At 36.0% G+C, this 14537-nt stretch overlaps 1 protein-coding gene across 2 annotated transcripts in view; it reads left to right on the plus strand.

The window, feature by feature from the left end:
• Positions 1–14031, plus strand: part of Chd1 (chromodomain helicase DNA binding protein 1) — an 89080-nt gene extending 75049 nt beyond the window's left edge. For both annotated transcript variants that reach the window (XM_090331584.1, XM_090331585.1), the window contains exons 32-36: positions 3726–3904; positions 5685–5781; positions 7623–7674; positions 8254–8464; positions 9790–14031. In XM_090331584.1, the coding sequence (XP_090187710.1) occupies positions 3726–3904; positions 5685–5781; positions 7623–7674; positions 8254–8464; positions 9790–10117 (867 nt within the window). In that variant the 3' untranslated portion in view covers positions 10118–14031. The remainder of the gene's footprint in view (positions 1–3725; positions 3905–5684; positions 5782–7622; positions 7675–8253; positions 8465–9789) is intronic.
• The last annotated feature ends 506 nt before the right edge of the window (positions 14032–14537 follow it).

Genomic DNA, 14537 nt, shown 5'->3' on the forward strand with positions numbered 1-14537 from the left:
TGGCACAATCAGGCCATGTATATTTACAATTGTTCTCTGGCTTCATTATTTCCATTATCATTATAAAAAAATTGTCTTGTCTCTTGTGGCTAGTTTTGACTTGATGTCTTTGTCAGACTGGACAGGTTTTGGAGGAACAATCTTATTGTTTTCTTTTTTCCCTCCCTCCCTCCCTCCCTCCTCCTTTCTTTCTTTAAAAAAACATATCTTGCACATCTAAATCTAGCTCTGCAGTTGGGTCAACTGTAGTATAGTAGTTGAGATATTCTGAGGTGCTATTTCTCACTATTGGAGATGTGATATGGCTCAGTAGTCAAGCATTCAACCAGGTTGCTTCTTTTTTAATTACATAACCTATAAACTGGGGCAAGTTCTTACTTGCAGTAGGCAGCAAACATCCAAGCCTGAATGGCTCAAAGCATGGGTATAGCAAACAGAGAACTGACTGAGTACAGCTGCATTGACTGTGGGAATAACCTCTCTTTACCATCTTACAGACTTTTGATTTTCATCTAATAAAATAAATGGATAGTGTTCTACTGTGTCTAGTTCTTAAATTTAATCTTCATTAATATTCATAAATGATTTTTATGTACTCTAGAGAGGAAGAATAGAATTATTTTAAACACAGATTCTGGAGCCAAACGTTCTGGGCTTGTCCTGGATTTTGTTTCTGTTAAGGAATGCTATTTAATTGATGAATAATTAAGCAATTATAAATTACATGGTCTTTTTCTCTGTCATCATTTTCTAGACATCTTTCCTTATTTGTGATTTTAGATTCTTGATTCTCTCATTGATTTTTTAATTTTTTCCTTACAAATGATTGTTACTTAATAGTCACTATAAAGAGCACAGGAAGAAGAAAAAAGCACAAAATTTGAGGTGGTTGATTTGACAGATGGCTTTTTATTTCTACGCCTCCTGTGTAAGATTAAATAGCTTGGAAAGGACTATTGTTTTGGTAATATTTTAAGTGAAGCACTATCTCTCATACCCTAGTAAGTGTTTTTTGAATGTTAAGTCCAAGTCCCATCTTTAGACTTTTGCCTGTACACAATGAACAAGTGTTGATTCCCATTGAGATATGTCATATCATCTCTTTACTGAGTTACTCAATAAGAGCATACTTGTTCTTATTCCTTCAGCCATTCCCTTATCATACTATATTACCTCTCCATATTTCAGTATTTGATACACAGCAGTTATAAGTTTGATGCAGAGTACATTTCTTTTTAGACAATGTCATCTCTTACCTTGCTCTTTCCCAGTTTTCTCTCCCATCTCCACCCACAAGTTGTATAGTTCATTTTCAGCAGTGTCTAGTGAGAACCACTACTGTACTCATTTACCCTTTGTCCCTCCATTTCTCTGTTCATCCTTATCCTCCCAGAGAAAGACAGATGAATGATGAAAATAAAATAAAACAACAAAAAGGACAATGAAGGACAAAATCTTGTTTCCATTTTTTGGATCTTATAAAATAGTATTTTATAGGACCAGAGGCACATAGGCATTGTGCTTTTGTGTTCCCTTTAGGAATGTTCTTCTTTGGTCTCACTGTGTGAATGCCTAGAGTCCTATAATTTATTATATATCCTGGTGGATAAACGTGTCATTTTTGTCTCTGAGCTAGGTATACCTCACTTAGCATGAGGCCCTCTAAGTCTATCCATTTCCCTGCAAATGACATACTGTTATTCTTCCTAATGGCTGTATAAAACTCCATTGTGTATAAACACCACAATTTTTGTATCCACACATCCGTTTAGGGCATCTAGGCTGTTCCATAACTTGTCTATTGTGTCTTTTTTTTTTTTTTTTGCCAGTCCTGGGCTTAAGCTCGGGGCCTGAGCACTGTTCTTGGACTTTTCTCAAGGCTAGAGCTCTACCACTTGAGCCTCAGCACCACTTCCGGCTTTTTCTAAGTATGTGGCACCAAGGAATCGAACCCAGATCTTCGTGCATGCTAGGCAAGCACTCTACCACTAGGCCAAACTCCCAGCCCCCAGTATTGTGTCTATTTTTTTAAAGATAAATTTATATTTCTAAAAAACCCAAAGAGGGGACCAAGACATGAGAAAGGATATCAATGTATGTGAATTAATGTACCTTCTATCTGGCAAATATAATGTAACCCTTCTAATACTTACAATAAAAAATATGAAAAAAAAACTGAAGAAAATGCTAATTGTCCTCATTATATCTTCTGGAATTGCAAGTGTCATTCCTATCATCTAATGTTACTTTTAGTATAGTTCCAGCCTCATTGGCATTCATATCCTTTTCCTAAACATTATCAAACAAAATTTTGGTTATTTGCCCTTTGTCTTTTCTAAATTGGCTTACTTCATTTTTTGTAGGTTACTTTTCTAACATTCCCTCTGTAAAGTAAGATGGGAAACTGCCTGTGTGTGTTTTTTCCCTCTCCTCCCTCCCCCCTCCTCTCTGTTTCCTTCTTTTTTTTGCCAGTCCTGGCGCTTGAACTCAGAGCCTGAGCACTGTCCTTGGGCTTTCCGAAGGCCTAGTGCTCTACCACTTGAGCCGTAGCACCACTTCTAGCTTTTTTCTATGTATGTGATAAGAACCTGGGTCTTAGTGCATGCTAAGCAAGCAGTCTACCACTAAGCCAAACTCCCGGCCCTACTCTTTCTCTTTCTATTGATTACAGTTGTTACCATGAATACTAAGTACTATGTTTCACACTGGATTCTTGGTTTTATGATCATCCATCACTATTTTTAGAATAATGCTAACAACATAGCATATATTCAACTTATAGATGCTTAATAAATTATTTTCCAACAGAATGTAATTGCCAAAATTAAACATAAGAAACAAAGGACCTCTGAATAATGCCAACAATGTAGTCAGAAAATGACTGTTTAAGGCTACTTAAAATGGTATATTTTAGTATTGAAAATAATTTTTTTGGGGGGGGTAGGTTGTGGGACTTGAACTCTGGGCCAGGACGTTGTCCTTGAGCCCTTCAGCTCAAGGCTAGTGCTCTGCTACTTGAGCTATAGCACCACTTCCTTAAAAATAATTTTATAGAAGCTAAGTAAAAGCTGGGCATTGGTGGTGGTTCACACCTCTAATCGTAGCTGCTCAGGAGGCTGAGATCTGAGGATCATGGTTTAAAGCCAGCCCAGGCACTAAAATCCATGAGACTCTTATTTCCAATTAACTATGGCTCAAGGGATAGGGTGGTAGCCTTGAACTGAAGAGCTCAGGGACAGGGCCCAGGCCCAGAGTTCAAGCCCCACGATAGATCAAAACAAAACAAGCTAAGTTCAACATTTATATTCCCACAAAGACTGATTTTCAAATGACAAAAATTACTTTCCTGAAGAAAATACAAAAGGAAAAAGTTCTTTATGTGGATTTGTTAGGTGACATATAGCTGCTTATTTCATCACCTTAAAATATGCTATATACTCAGTGTCAGTGAAGGGGCCCAGAGCATGACCTCATGGTAGTGTTTGCCTACCATTCATGAAGCCCTAGGCACAATTCCTGGGTACCACATACACAGGAAAAACCTCAAGTGGTGCTGTGGCTCAGTGGTAGACATCTAGCCTTGAGGAAAGCCCAAGGACAGTGCTCAGGCCCTAAGTACAATCACAGGACTGTTTTGTTTTTGTTTTTGTTTTTTAAATCACTGAAGAGGCCAGCTTTTGCCAGGTTAAGGTTTCTGATATTTATATTCTTTTCCTGTTTTCAAGTGTAAAGAAAGAATGAGGCCTGTCAAAGCAGCTTTGAAACAACTTGATAGACCTGAAAAAGGCCTCTCAGAAAGAGAACAGCTGGAGCATACTAGACAATGTTTAATAAAAATTGGAGACCATATCACAGAATGTCTGAAAGAGTACACAAATCCTGAACAAATTAAGCAATGGAGAAAGTAAGTGATGCTGTTAAATTTATCACTAATTATTTAGTTGATATTAAGCAAGTTTTCATACTGTCCATTCTTGTTATGTTCTCCCTTTATTTATTTTTACCAAATACTGTAAAAGCAATGGAAACACAATACTATTTTTATTCAAAGATTATTGTAATCAAGAGATGGTGAAAAAAATAGAATTTAAGGGGATATGTGCTTATTGATTTGTGTTAGATCCAGCTTTACCTGAAATGAGATACGTGTACATGATGTATATATAGTGAGAACCATAACCTAATTCCTGACTAAATTTTTTTAGGATAAAATGTATTTGTATAAATAATTACAGACAAAAAGTTTTAATTTTCTGACTCATTCTTGAGTGTTAACTGTAGAATGTGGGAAAGCCTAGAAGTTTCTTAAGATGAACATACTTAGTGCTATGGATTTCAGTTGAATCAAGTATTGTTTTCTCAGCTAAATTTTATTTTAAATTATATTAAAGGTAAATATCCTGTAATGTGTATTTGAGTCTTGAGTCTTATGATGACTAACACAATATTTACTTTTTTGAGATGTATTAGAAAATTTAGAATTACATTAAGGTGTTCAATTTAAAATTACATTAAGGTGTTGACTTAGTATGCTTTATTAAATTATACACGGTTAATAACTAATGCATGCTTGAAGGAGGTCTAGAGATACATGCCATCCTTGGTTTATGTTGGGGACCGACTGTGGGGTCAATGACCTTGGACCTGACCTTGGACCTACACAACTGTATACACAAGGAAGTAACTCTTATCAGGATAACTTTAAGCAATGTCAATCAGTTCTTATCAGGATAACTTTAAGCAATGTCAATCAGTTCTTATCAGGATGGCTTTAAGCAATGTTAATCCTTTATCATTTATCCTATATGTGACTTGTTTACTATTTTGTATGAATGTAGCCTCTGGCAGTTCCCTAGTTTTAAGAAGAGTATTTAAGGTCGGAACTTAAAATAAACAAGGGAGTCTTAGGCGGCAGTCTGGAGCTCACAGTCTTCTTGGACTGCTGACTTGGGCTGTAGTCCTCCCGAACTCCATCTGTTTGTCTCTCTTCTATTTTTTCCTAGTCCTTGCTCCTATTTCAGGAATCCCAATCCGCGAACCCTGGTTTGCTGCCGGCTGGCCCTGGCAGGTTTATAGTGTCAGTTTTCTTCTGAGGTTTGAACTCAGGTGCTTGGGCACTGTCTCTGAGCCCTTTTGTGCTCAGGTAGTACTCTACTCTTTTTCTGAGTTTATTGGAGAAAAGTGTCTCTTGATTTTCCTGCCCAGTCTCGATATCTCAGCTAGGATTACAGGCATGAACCACCAGTACCTGGCAGTGAAAACCATTTAATGTACTATGTAAGACTATTTTTATAAGCTTAAGCTTTCTTTATCTGATACAGTTCTCAATCAAACCATTAACATACCTCATCCATAAAGTAGATAATAAATGCCATTTATCTCACCCTCCTGAGTAACTAGGATTACAGGCCTGAGCCACTGGCTCTCCGCTTGTTTGATGCATTTTGAATTAGGGTTCATTTCTAGTTTTTGATCCAGTGGCTTTAAGGGATTTGAAAGAACAAGACTGTTAGTTTGGTATGAATCTTATTCAGTATAAATATGAAAGTTAATCTTTTAAAAAAGTTTATTTAACCTCTGTCACATAGAACAATATGTGCCTTTGTTGAGGCTCAAATGGTTCAATGAAAAAATGCAGTATTTTCCAGGAAATAAATTTTCTTTTCTCCCCCCTCACCCCCTAGAAACCTGTGGATATTTGTATCTAAGTTTACTGAATTTGATGCAAGAAAATTACATAAATTATACAAGCATGCTATTAAAAAACGGCAAGAATCTCAGGTAAATCAGTACTTTCATTTTGGAGGGGAATGGCTGTACTGGAGCTTGAATTTAGGGCCTAGGTACCAGCCCTGGTCTTAGCTCAAGCTTCGTTAGTGCTCTACTCACAGCTCCGCTTTTGGGTTTTGGTGGTTAATTGAAGATAGCAGTTACAAGAGGTATTCCTGCCCAAACCACAGTCCTCAGATCTCAGCCTTCAGAATAGCTAGGATAAGAAGTGTGAGCCACCAATGCTTGGCTGTACATCATATTTTGTTTGTTACTTTGTCATTATTATAGGAAAGTTTAATAATATACATAGTACGAATGAATTATATAGAAAATCATCATAATAGTACCTGCGTAATTGTTGCAGCCACAATACACAGAAGGAAGCAATTAATGGGTAAAAGCGGACTATTCACAGTCTAAAAAGATCCTTTTAAGGCACTTACTAATTATAAAACAGCACAATAGTTGGAGAGAAACTTGCTGACTTTATCTTAAGTAATTATAGTTATGTGTCATCAAATTCATTAAAAGCTCTTTTAATAGTATATATTAAAAAATACATCATGTACAAAAGACTTAAGGAGCTACCAATGTAGCTAAATGTAATATGGGGCTCCAAATTGGATTTGGAATAGAAAAAGGATGTTAGAACAGCGTTAATATTGCATCAGTATTAATTAGTTTGATCATTATACTGTGTTTATATAAGATACTAACCTTAGGAGTAAGTAGCTGAAGATTATATAGGAAGTATTACTTTTGTTGTTGGTAGTAGAGCTTGGGCCGAGGCTCTGTCCCTGAGCTCTTCAGCTCAAGGCTAGCATTCCACCACGTGAGCACCACTTCTGGCCTTTTCTGTGTATGTGGTACCAGGGAATCGAACCCTGGGCTTCATGCATGCTAGGCAAGCATTCTACCACTAGGCCAAACTCATGGCACTTTTTATTGTGCAAACTTATTTCAAAGTCAACTTGAAAAAAAGGAAGTCATTAGAAAAATAATTTCTTTGTTTTAGAGGGTGGTAGTGGTATCAGTGTCAGTCATGGGGCTTGAACTCAGTGCTTGGGCACTGTCCCTGAGCTTTCTCACTCAAGTATAGTGCTCTACCATTTTGAATCACATCACCACTTCCAGTTTTCTGATAGTTAATTGGAGATAAGAATCTCTAAACTGGCTTTCATCCACAATCCTCACATCTCAGTCTCCTGAGTAGCTGTAATTATAGACCTGAGCCACTGACATATATAAGTTCTACTTTATTTTGGGGGGGGGCGGCGTGGGGGGATTATAGTGCTTGAACTCTGGACCTGTCCTTGAGCTCTTCAGCTCAAGGCTACCACCCTACCCTTGAGCCACACCCCGACTTCTGGTTTTCTAGAAATTAGAGATAAGCATCTCAGGGCTTTGTAGTAACCTGGCTAGCTTTGAACCGAGATTCTCAGATTTCAGCCCCCTGAGTAGCTAGGATTACAGGTGTAATAATTTCTAGTTTAAAAAAAAGATTTTATAGGGCCGGGAGTGTGTGGCCTAGTAGACTGCTTGCCTAGTAAGCACAAAACTCTGGGTTCAGTTCCCTGGTACCACATACATAGAAAAAGCTGAAAGTGGTGCTGTGGCTCAAGTGGTAGAGCTCTAACCTTGAGAAAGCCCAAAGTACAGTGCCCAGTACCTGAGTTGAAGTCCCAGAACTTGAAGGAAAAAAAAAAGAATTTTGCATGTAAAGTGACATTTATGTTCTATGTGTACATTTTAATGTCTTATATGCGGATTTTCTCTTAAGGGTCTTCCTTTCTCCCCTGTCCCCTTTCTATGGGTATTTTAAGCCACTTATAAAGACTCTTATATTTTAGCAAAGCAATGACCAGAACAGCAACTTGAATGCTCATGTGATAAGAAATCCAGGTAAGTCAAATCTGGTTTTCCTTTTCAAATGTGAGTGTGCACTTGTGTGCGTGTGTGCACTAGCGTCTGTGCGTGTGCAAAATGTATGTACACCAATTTATTAAAAGGCATACCTTTTATAGTGCTGAGTAGATTCTGTAGTTCTTTTTTTTTGTATTCATAAACCACTTTATTAACTGGCAACCCCTTTGTATAGATTCTGTAGTTCTTATGTTTACATAATTTAAAAAAATGTTCTCATAATATTTTAGCTTATTATCCTTTCTGTAAAATAATCTTTCATCAGCTTCTAGGAACTGTAGGATGAGTTTTAAGTGTGTTTGTAGTCTTGTTTTATATAATTTGAAAAGTACATTGTGTTTTTCTGTGAGTCAGCAGAAGTACAGTCCAAGGGAAAAGTGGGTGCCATGGTTTTCAGTTGTAATTTTTTCACATTTCAAAACCCATTTCAAAACTAAGTGATTTTTTTTAAAGCATTTGTTACTGCTTTTGTAAACCATTTTTAAAAGACTGTATTTTGGTAAAGTTAACTTTACTGCATTTATTAAAAGCTATTAACAAAAATGTCTTATCTAATAGATGTAGAAAGGTTAAAAGAGAATACAAATCATGATGACAGCAGCAGGGACAGTTATTCTTCTGATAGACACTTATCTCAGTACCATGATCATCATAAAGACCGGCACCAAGGAGATTCTTATAAAAAGACTGAGTCTAGGAAAAGACCCTATTCTTCATTTAGTAATGGAAAAGATCATCGTGAATGGGATCACTACAAGCAAGACAGCAGGTACTTGGTACTTACTATGGAAATATTGCTTATACCTGTCTTTCTCTTTTGGAATATATTTGATGTGTTTGACCTATGTCACAGAAGTTTTCACAAAATCAGAACAGATATTGCTTATTTAATAGTAAAAAGTGTTGTATGTAGTACTTCCTGTTATTAATAGTAAGAATTAATTAAATTTTTTTTCTTTTTCTTCTTGCCAGGCCTGGAGCCTGAACTCAGGGCCTGAATGCTGTCCCTGAATTTCTTTTTTTTTTTTTTTTTTCATTTTTTTTTTATTGTAATTAGTAAAAGGGTTACATGATATTTGCCAGATAGAACCTGAATTTCTTTTTGCTCAAGGATAACACAGTACCACTTGAGCCATAGCTCCACTTCTGACTTTTTATGAGTAGTTTATTAGAAATAAGAGTCTCATAGACTTTCCTCCCTGGGCTGGCTTCAGCCTGAGATCCTCAGATCTCAGCCTCCTAAGGAGCTAGGAGTGCAGGAGTAAGCCACTAGCGCCCAGCTATAAAATGGTTTTGAATTAAAAAAACTGAAGTTCTGGGCTGGGAGTTTAGCTTAGTGGTAGAGTGCTTGCCTTGCATGCACAAAGACCCCAGTTCTATTCCTCGGTACCCACATACATAGAATAAAAGCCAGAAATGGTGCTGTAGCTTAAGTGTATAGCTCTATCCTTGAGAAAACCCAAGGACAGTGACCAGGCCCTGAGTTCAAGGCCCAGGACTGGCAAAAAAAAACCAAACACAACAACAAAAAAACCTGAAGTCCAAAATATGCAGTGAAAGTTGTGGAGATAGTTGGTCACATGTTTTCAAAAATACAGATAAATGGTGTGTAGACCATATTGGAGAATTCTGTGTTCTATATTTTCAAAATTATTTTATTCTTAAGATTTTATACCAAGTGCTGGCCATTTCATACATCAGGAAATGTGTACAATTCTTTATGGATAGTGTTACCCCTTCCTTTGGTGATTCTCTTCCCCCCACCCCCACACCCCTTAGGGTTTGAATTCAAGGCCTAGGCACTATCCTTGGGCTTTCTCAAGGCTAATGCTAGTGCTGTATCACTTAAGCCACAATACCTACCACTTATGGCTTTTTCTGTGTATGTGGTGCTGAGGAGTCAAACCTAGGGGCTTTGTGCATGGTAGGCACTCTACCACTAGGCCACACTCCTGGCCATTTCGGGTTATTTTTTAATTTCTATTTAGTGAAGTACTAAGCATATACAATTAAAAGCATGTTTTAAGTATTTTTTAAGAATTTTTTAACATTTGAATTTGCATTATTAGTAAAATTCAATTTCTCTTTTATTAGATACTACAGTGAGAGAGAAAAACACAGAAAGCTGGATGATCACAGGAGTAGAGATCACAGGTCAACTTTGGAAGGAAGTTTAAAAGATAGATCTCATTCTGATCATCGATCTCATTCAGATCACCGGTCAAGTTCTGAATACACGCATCATAAATCTTCCAGGGATTATAGGTATCACTCAGATTGGCAAATGGACCACAGAGCTTCCAGTAGTGGCCCTAGGTCACCACTAGATCAGAGGTCTCCTTATGGCTCCAGATCTCCATTTGAACATTCAGTTGAACACAGAAGTACACCCGAGCATACCTGGAGCAGTCGGAAAACATAACACAAAACTTATTGTCTTTCTGGACTTTACTTTTAGCCATATATCATAAACCAACACAGTAATTGCCTTACATGACTTGAAAGATTATAAACAGATATTCTATCAGTAGCAGTATTGTTACTTCTTTCCAGGATGCAAGGTCTATTATCCCAACAGAAGAGAAAATATTTTTATATTTAAGGATTATGCTGCACTGTACTACAAAAATTGTAGTACTTTTTTTTTCTTTTTTAAAGAAACAAAAAATGTTTACTATAACAGGGACCTCAACACTGCCCTCCCGTATAGGCTGGATAAAACTGTTTTTAAGTCAGTGATTTTTCTGCTGACCTCCATTTAAATTATGTTTGTATATGTACTCGGACCTGTGATCATGTTTCAGGAAGGAATGAAAGAGAGTTCTTTTCTTAATAAAGAAAAAACACTCAAGGACTTTGTTCACTTTCCAAAGCTACTTGTTTACATTGTACACTGCGACCACCTTGCCGCTTTTCATCACAAGCTTGAATATTTAAATTCTGTACTTATATCTGTAATATAGCCAGGAATTTCCTGTTTGTGATCTATTATGCCTTTTTACAAAAAAAAAAAAGATGGCTGTAAATTATTGTAAATGTATTAAATGAGCTTTCCTTACTTCCCCTTCTCAGGCTTTTTTTGACTGTTCCTTTCCCTACCAACTCAGGCCTTCTTATTAAAAAAAAAAAAAAGTATAAAAACACTTTTTAATGATTTGTCTCAATGGAATCATTGTTTAGAATGTAAAAGTGGGGAAAGGGGCCACCTATTTCCATTAGTTCTTTTTATATGAAATATTTTATTAGATACATGTTACTCCCCCATTCCTTATTTTTTTTAAGTCAATATTATGTTTGTACCGTAAAAAGTTGATAAAGATATATGTGGTACCTAAACTGCATGCTCTGAAAACATTTTTTCAGATGCATTTGGTTTAACAGGTAGGCATATGAACTCTTTTAAAATCCAAAATAACCAAAAGTGATGGTAAATGCATTTGTTTTCTTTTTTCATGTGGGCAATAATGTCAAATGTGCTATGCAGCCAGGTTAACATTTTAGATAAACTTGATTGACTTTTAATATAAACTGTTACAGTACACACTGATTGTATATAAAAACCTTTATGACAAATTAAATTTAAGTAAAAGGATATGTGGGCTCCTGTAGTTTTCTGCTGCATTCTTATTCCCCTAAATACTTACTAATCATTAAAGTAACATTTACCTGCTACAAAAGGATATTAGGGTAAGCAGTGGAGGAATATAAGGTGTAGCACTACAGCTAAATCTGCTTTGAAGAGTATGTGAACTTTCCTAGAGAGTAAAATTTGGGTCTTTGGAACTTTGGCTTCCTGCAGACATTACTTGAAAATGTTTTATATTTATTCACATATTTTTGACATGGTTATATCTGTGGGAGTTTTTTAAATTATGTCACGTAAATTTTTGGATGTATGCTGTAATGTAACAAGTTTATGTCTTGGACAATTTTAAGTATGGATATATCCTATAATATTCCAGTACATATCTTTATATATCAGTTGTAGGAGCAGTCTACTGAAATTTGTGCATTGATTTATCATATTTTTCCTTTATCTAATTAAGTCTAAAATTTACACTATGTGTACCCAATCCTTTCTTCTGTTACAGCAGTCTCTTTATGTAGTTAACCCCAAAGAAAAATGAATTATTTTGTTGTTGAATAATGTATGAGGTAACAACTCAAATTTTTAATTTTTAAAGTTTACTCCGTGTTGACACACAGTTTTTAAGCTTTTGTACTTTTTTCCTCATTGAGTATAAATGATGAGGTTTTTGTTGCTATTGTTTTTTGGTGCTGGTCCTGGGTCTTGAACTCAGAACCTGAGCACTATCCCTGAACACCCCTTCCTCTCCACACACATACACACTTCTGCTCAAGCTAGCACTCTACCACTTGAGCCACACTCCACTGATGGCTCTTTGGTGGTTAATTAGAAATGAGGCTCACTCTCCTGCCCGGGCTGGCTTCATATCATCATCTTCAAATCTTAGTCTCCTGAGTAGCTAGGATTATAGGCATGAATCATCACAGCAAGCTTTATAAATGATTTTATTATTATACAAGATAGCATTCAACTAAAACTTGATGCTTGATAAATATATGCAAGCACAAGAACTAAATCAGGGTTGGCATTTTAAAATCCCATTACTTTTTATCTGGATCATTTATATAATATTTATTGTACAGATTTTATACAATAATACTGCATTTTTGAAGGGGACAGGCTCTACTTTTTTAACAGTACATTTAATTGAGAATTTGTCAGCTGAGTTAAAAATTCTAAAATTATCTTAATAGAAGATATGTCAATTATTTGTAAAAAGTCGCCATTTATGTGGGAAAGGAACAAGCCATAAATTTACTAAGAAAGTGAAGAACATTAGTTCATAGATATAACAGGGAACATTCTCTATAAATGCTTATTTTTGTCTTACGTGCTCATTCTGTTTTGCTATTTTTATCCATTTATGTTTGATTTTTTTAAAGAATGAGAATATGCATAGCATTGTACCAATTAACCCTCACAATAAATGATTCTTATTGAAAGCAATGGCTTGTCTGCTTATGAAGAAAATATTCTTTAGAGTATGCCAGTGATTCATTTTCAGACTGGAAAGCAGGAGATGATTTTTTTTCTCATTAATTTCAAAGTGGATTGCTTAATAAAGTGAGAATCATTACAGCTTCGCGTAATGTAGTCAACTTCATATGTGATCATTTCTCCAAAACATTTGTAATGTTTTTATAGTTTTTTAGTTAAGGAGTTTTTTTTTTTTAACATTTTTGATGGTTCATTACCTAACAACTTCAAAATATTTGATTTCTGGATTGGCACCTAAAAACAGTAATGCTCATTCCTCTGTCAAACATTAAGTTCAAGGCTCAATTTAAAAGAACTAGTGAATCTGACTTCCTCTGAGACTTATTAGAGGAGAGGTTTTTAAGGGAAGATATCAGGACAACTGTGCCCCAGAGGCAAAAATTATCAGTACCAGTAAAAAAAAAAAAATTAACTGAAATGATGTGTTAACAGTGAGTTTGTAGAACATCTCATGCTCACTTTTTTGTCTGTTTAAATGTAAAGCATCTATGATCTAATGGCCAAAAGGCTGATTGCCTTACAGAAAATCCTGTTATTTTTCTTTAAATAAAAGCTAAGGAAAGGGAATCCTAGCTATGTAAAACAAGGAAAGATGAGATTACATAGAAAAGAGATTTTAAGTCTGTTTTTAGACATTTTCCCCCAAATACTTGTATACATTCTCCTAATTGAACTTCATAAACTGGATTTTTCTACCTTAAAAAGGCAGATAGGTAAGGAAAGAAAAATAAAGAAAGGTACTACTTATGTTTGAAATAGAATTGGTAGTTAACACCTAAGTGAGATTACTTTTTGCTGTTTTGAGATAGTCCCTAAGCATGTTAAATTGAGCTAGAATTTACAGTGTGCCCCAGATTAGACTTCACCATATAATTTGTAACCCCTCACTTTGCATGGCTTATACTCACTTGCCTCTCTCCCTTCTCCCTCCCCTCTCCCTCCCTCCGGTTCCCTCTCTTCTTGCCCAGCCTTTGATTTTGAACTCATGGCCCTCTTGCTAGACAGATTCTCTACCATTTCAAGCTATGCCTTTCCCTCTCCCCCAGCCCCAGCCTTTGATTTTCAACGCATGGCCCTCTTGATAGATTCTCTACCACCTCAAGCTATACCTTTGTAAGCAAAGAAAAAAACCTTTGTTTCTTTACAAATCTGTATGTTATAACTTTTTTATTATTTTGATGCAGTAGGTACAGCCATGTTGCAAAGGGGAAGTAGACATACCTGGCCTATGCCTTTATCTTCCAAGAAAGCATCAAGGCCTCTCTATGTACTATAGAGTTTGAGTTTCATCAAAAATGTCCACTGGGATTTTTTTTTTCTTGTGTGAGGTGTGAATTACATTGGTTTTTGTAAATGTTGAGCCAAACTTACATGCCTGGAATAAACACCCTGGTTTATGAAGATTTATTCCTCCTTTGTGTACTGTTGAATTTGTTACATGTTTTCTGTGCTTTTATTTTTGGAATTGCATGTCCAAGTTGGTCCGAGTATTGGTCATTAATTTTCTGTTGAAACTTTACCTCAGGTCAATGTGAGATGCTCGCTCTCTGAAGTCAATACTTCAGAACTTGTATTCTTGTAACTGGTATTCTTTTCTGTTGCCTGTAAGATTTTGTATATGGCACATTAATGTTTGACACAATTTGCCAGTGAGGATACTGGGGTTTTCAGTAGATGTGAGATTATTCAGATTTTCTATTTCCTCAGTAAACTTTTATAATCTCTACCTTATTAGTACATTTCTTACGTTGTCAAA

This window comes from Megascapheus bottae, chromosome 4 (assembly GCF_031878675.1).
Source record: "Megascapheus bottae isolate mThoBot1 chromosome 4, mThoBot2.hap1, whole genome shotgun sequence".
Lineage (NCBI taxonomy): Eukaryota > Metazoa > Chordata > Mammalia > Rodentia > Geomyidae > Megascapheus > Megascapheus bottae.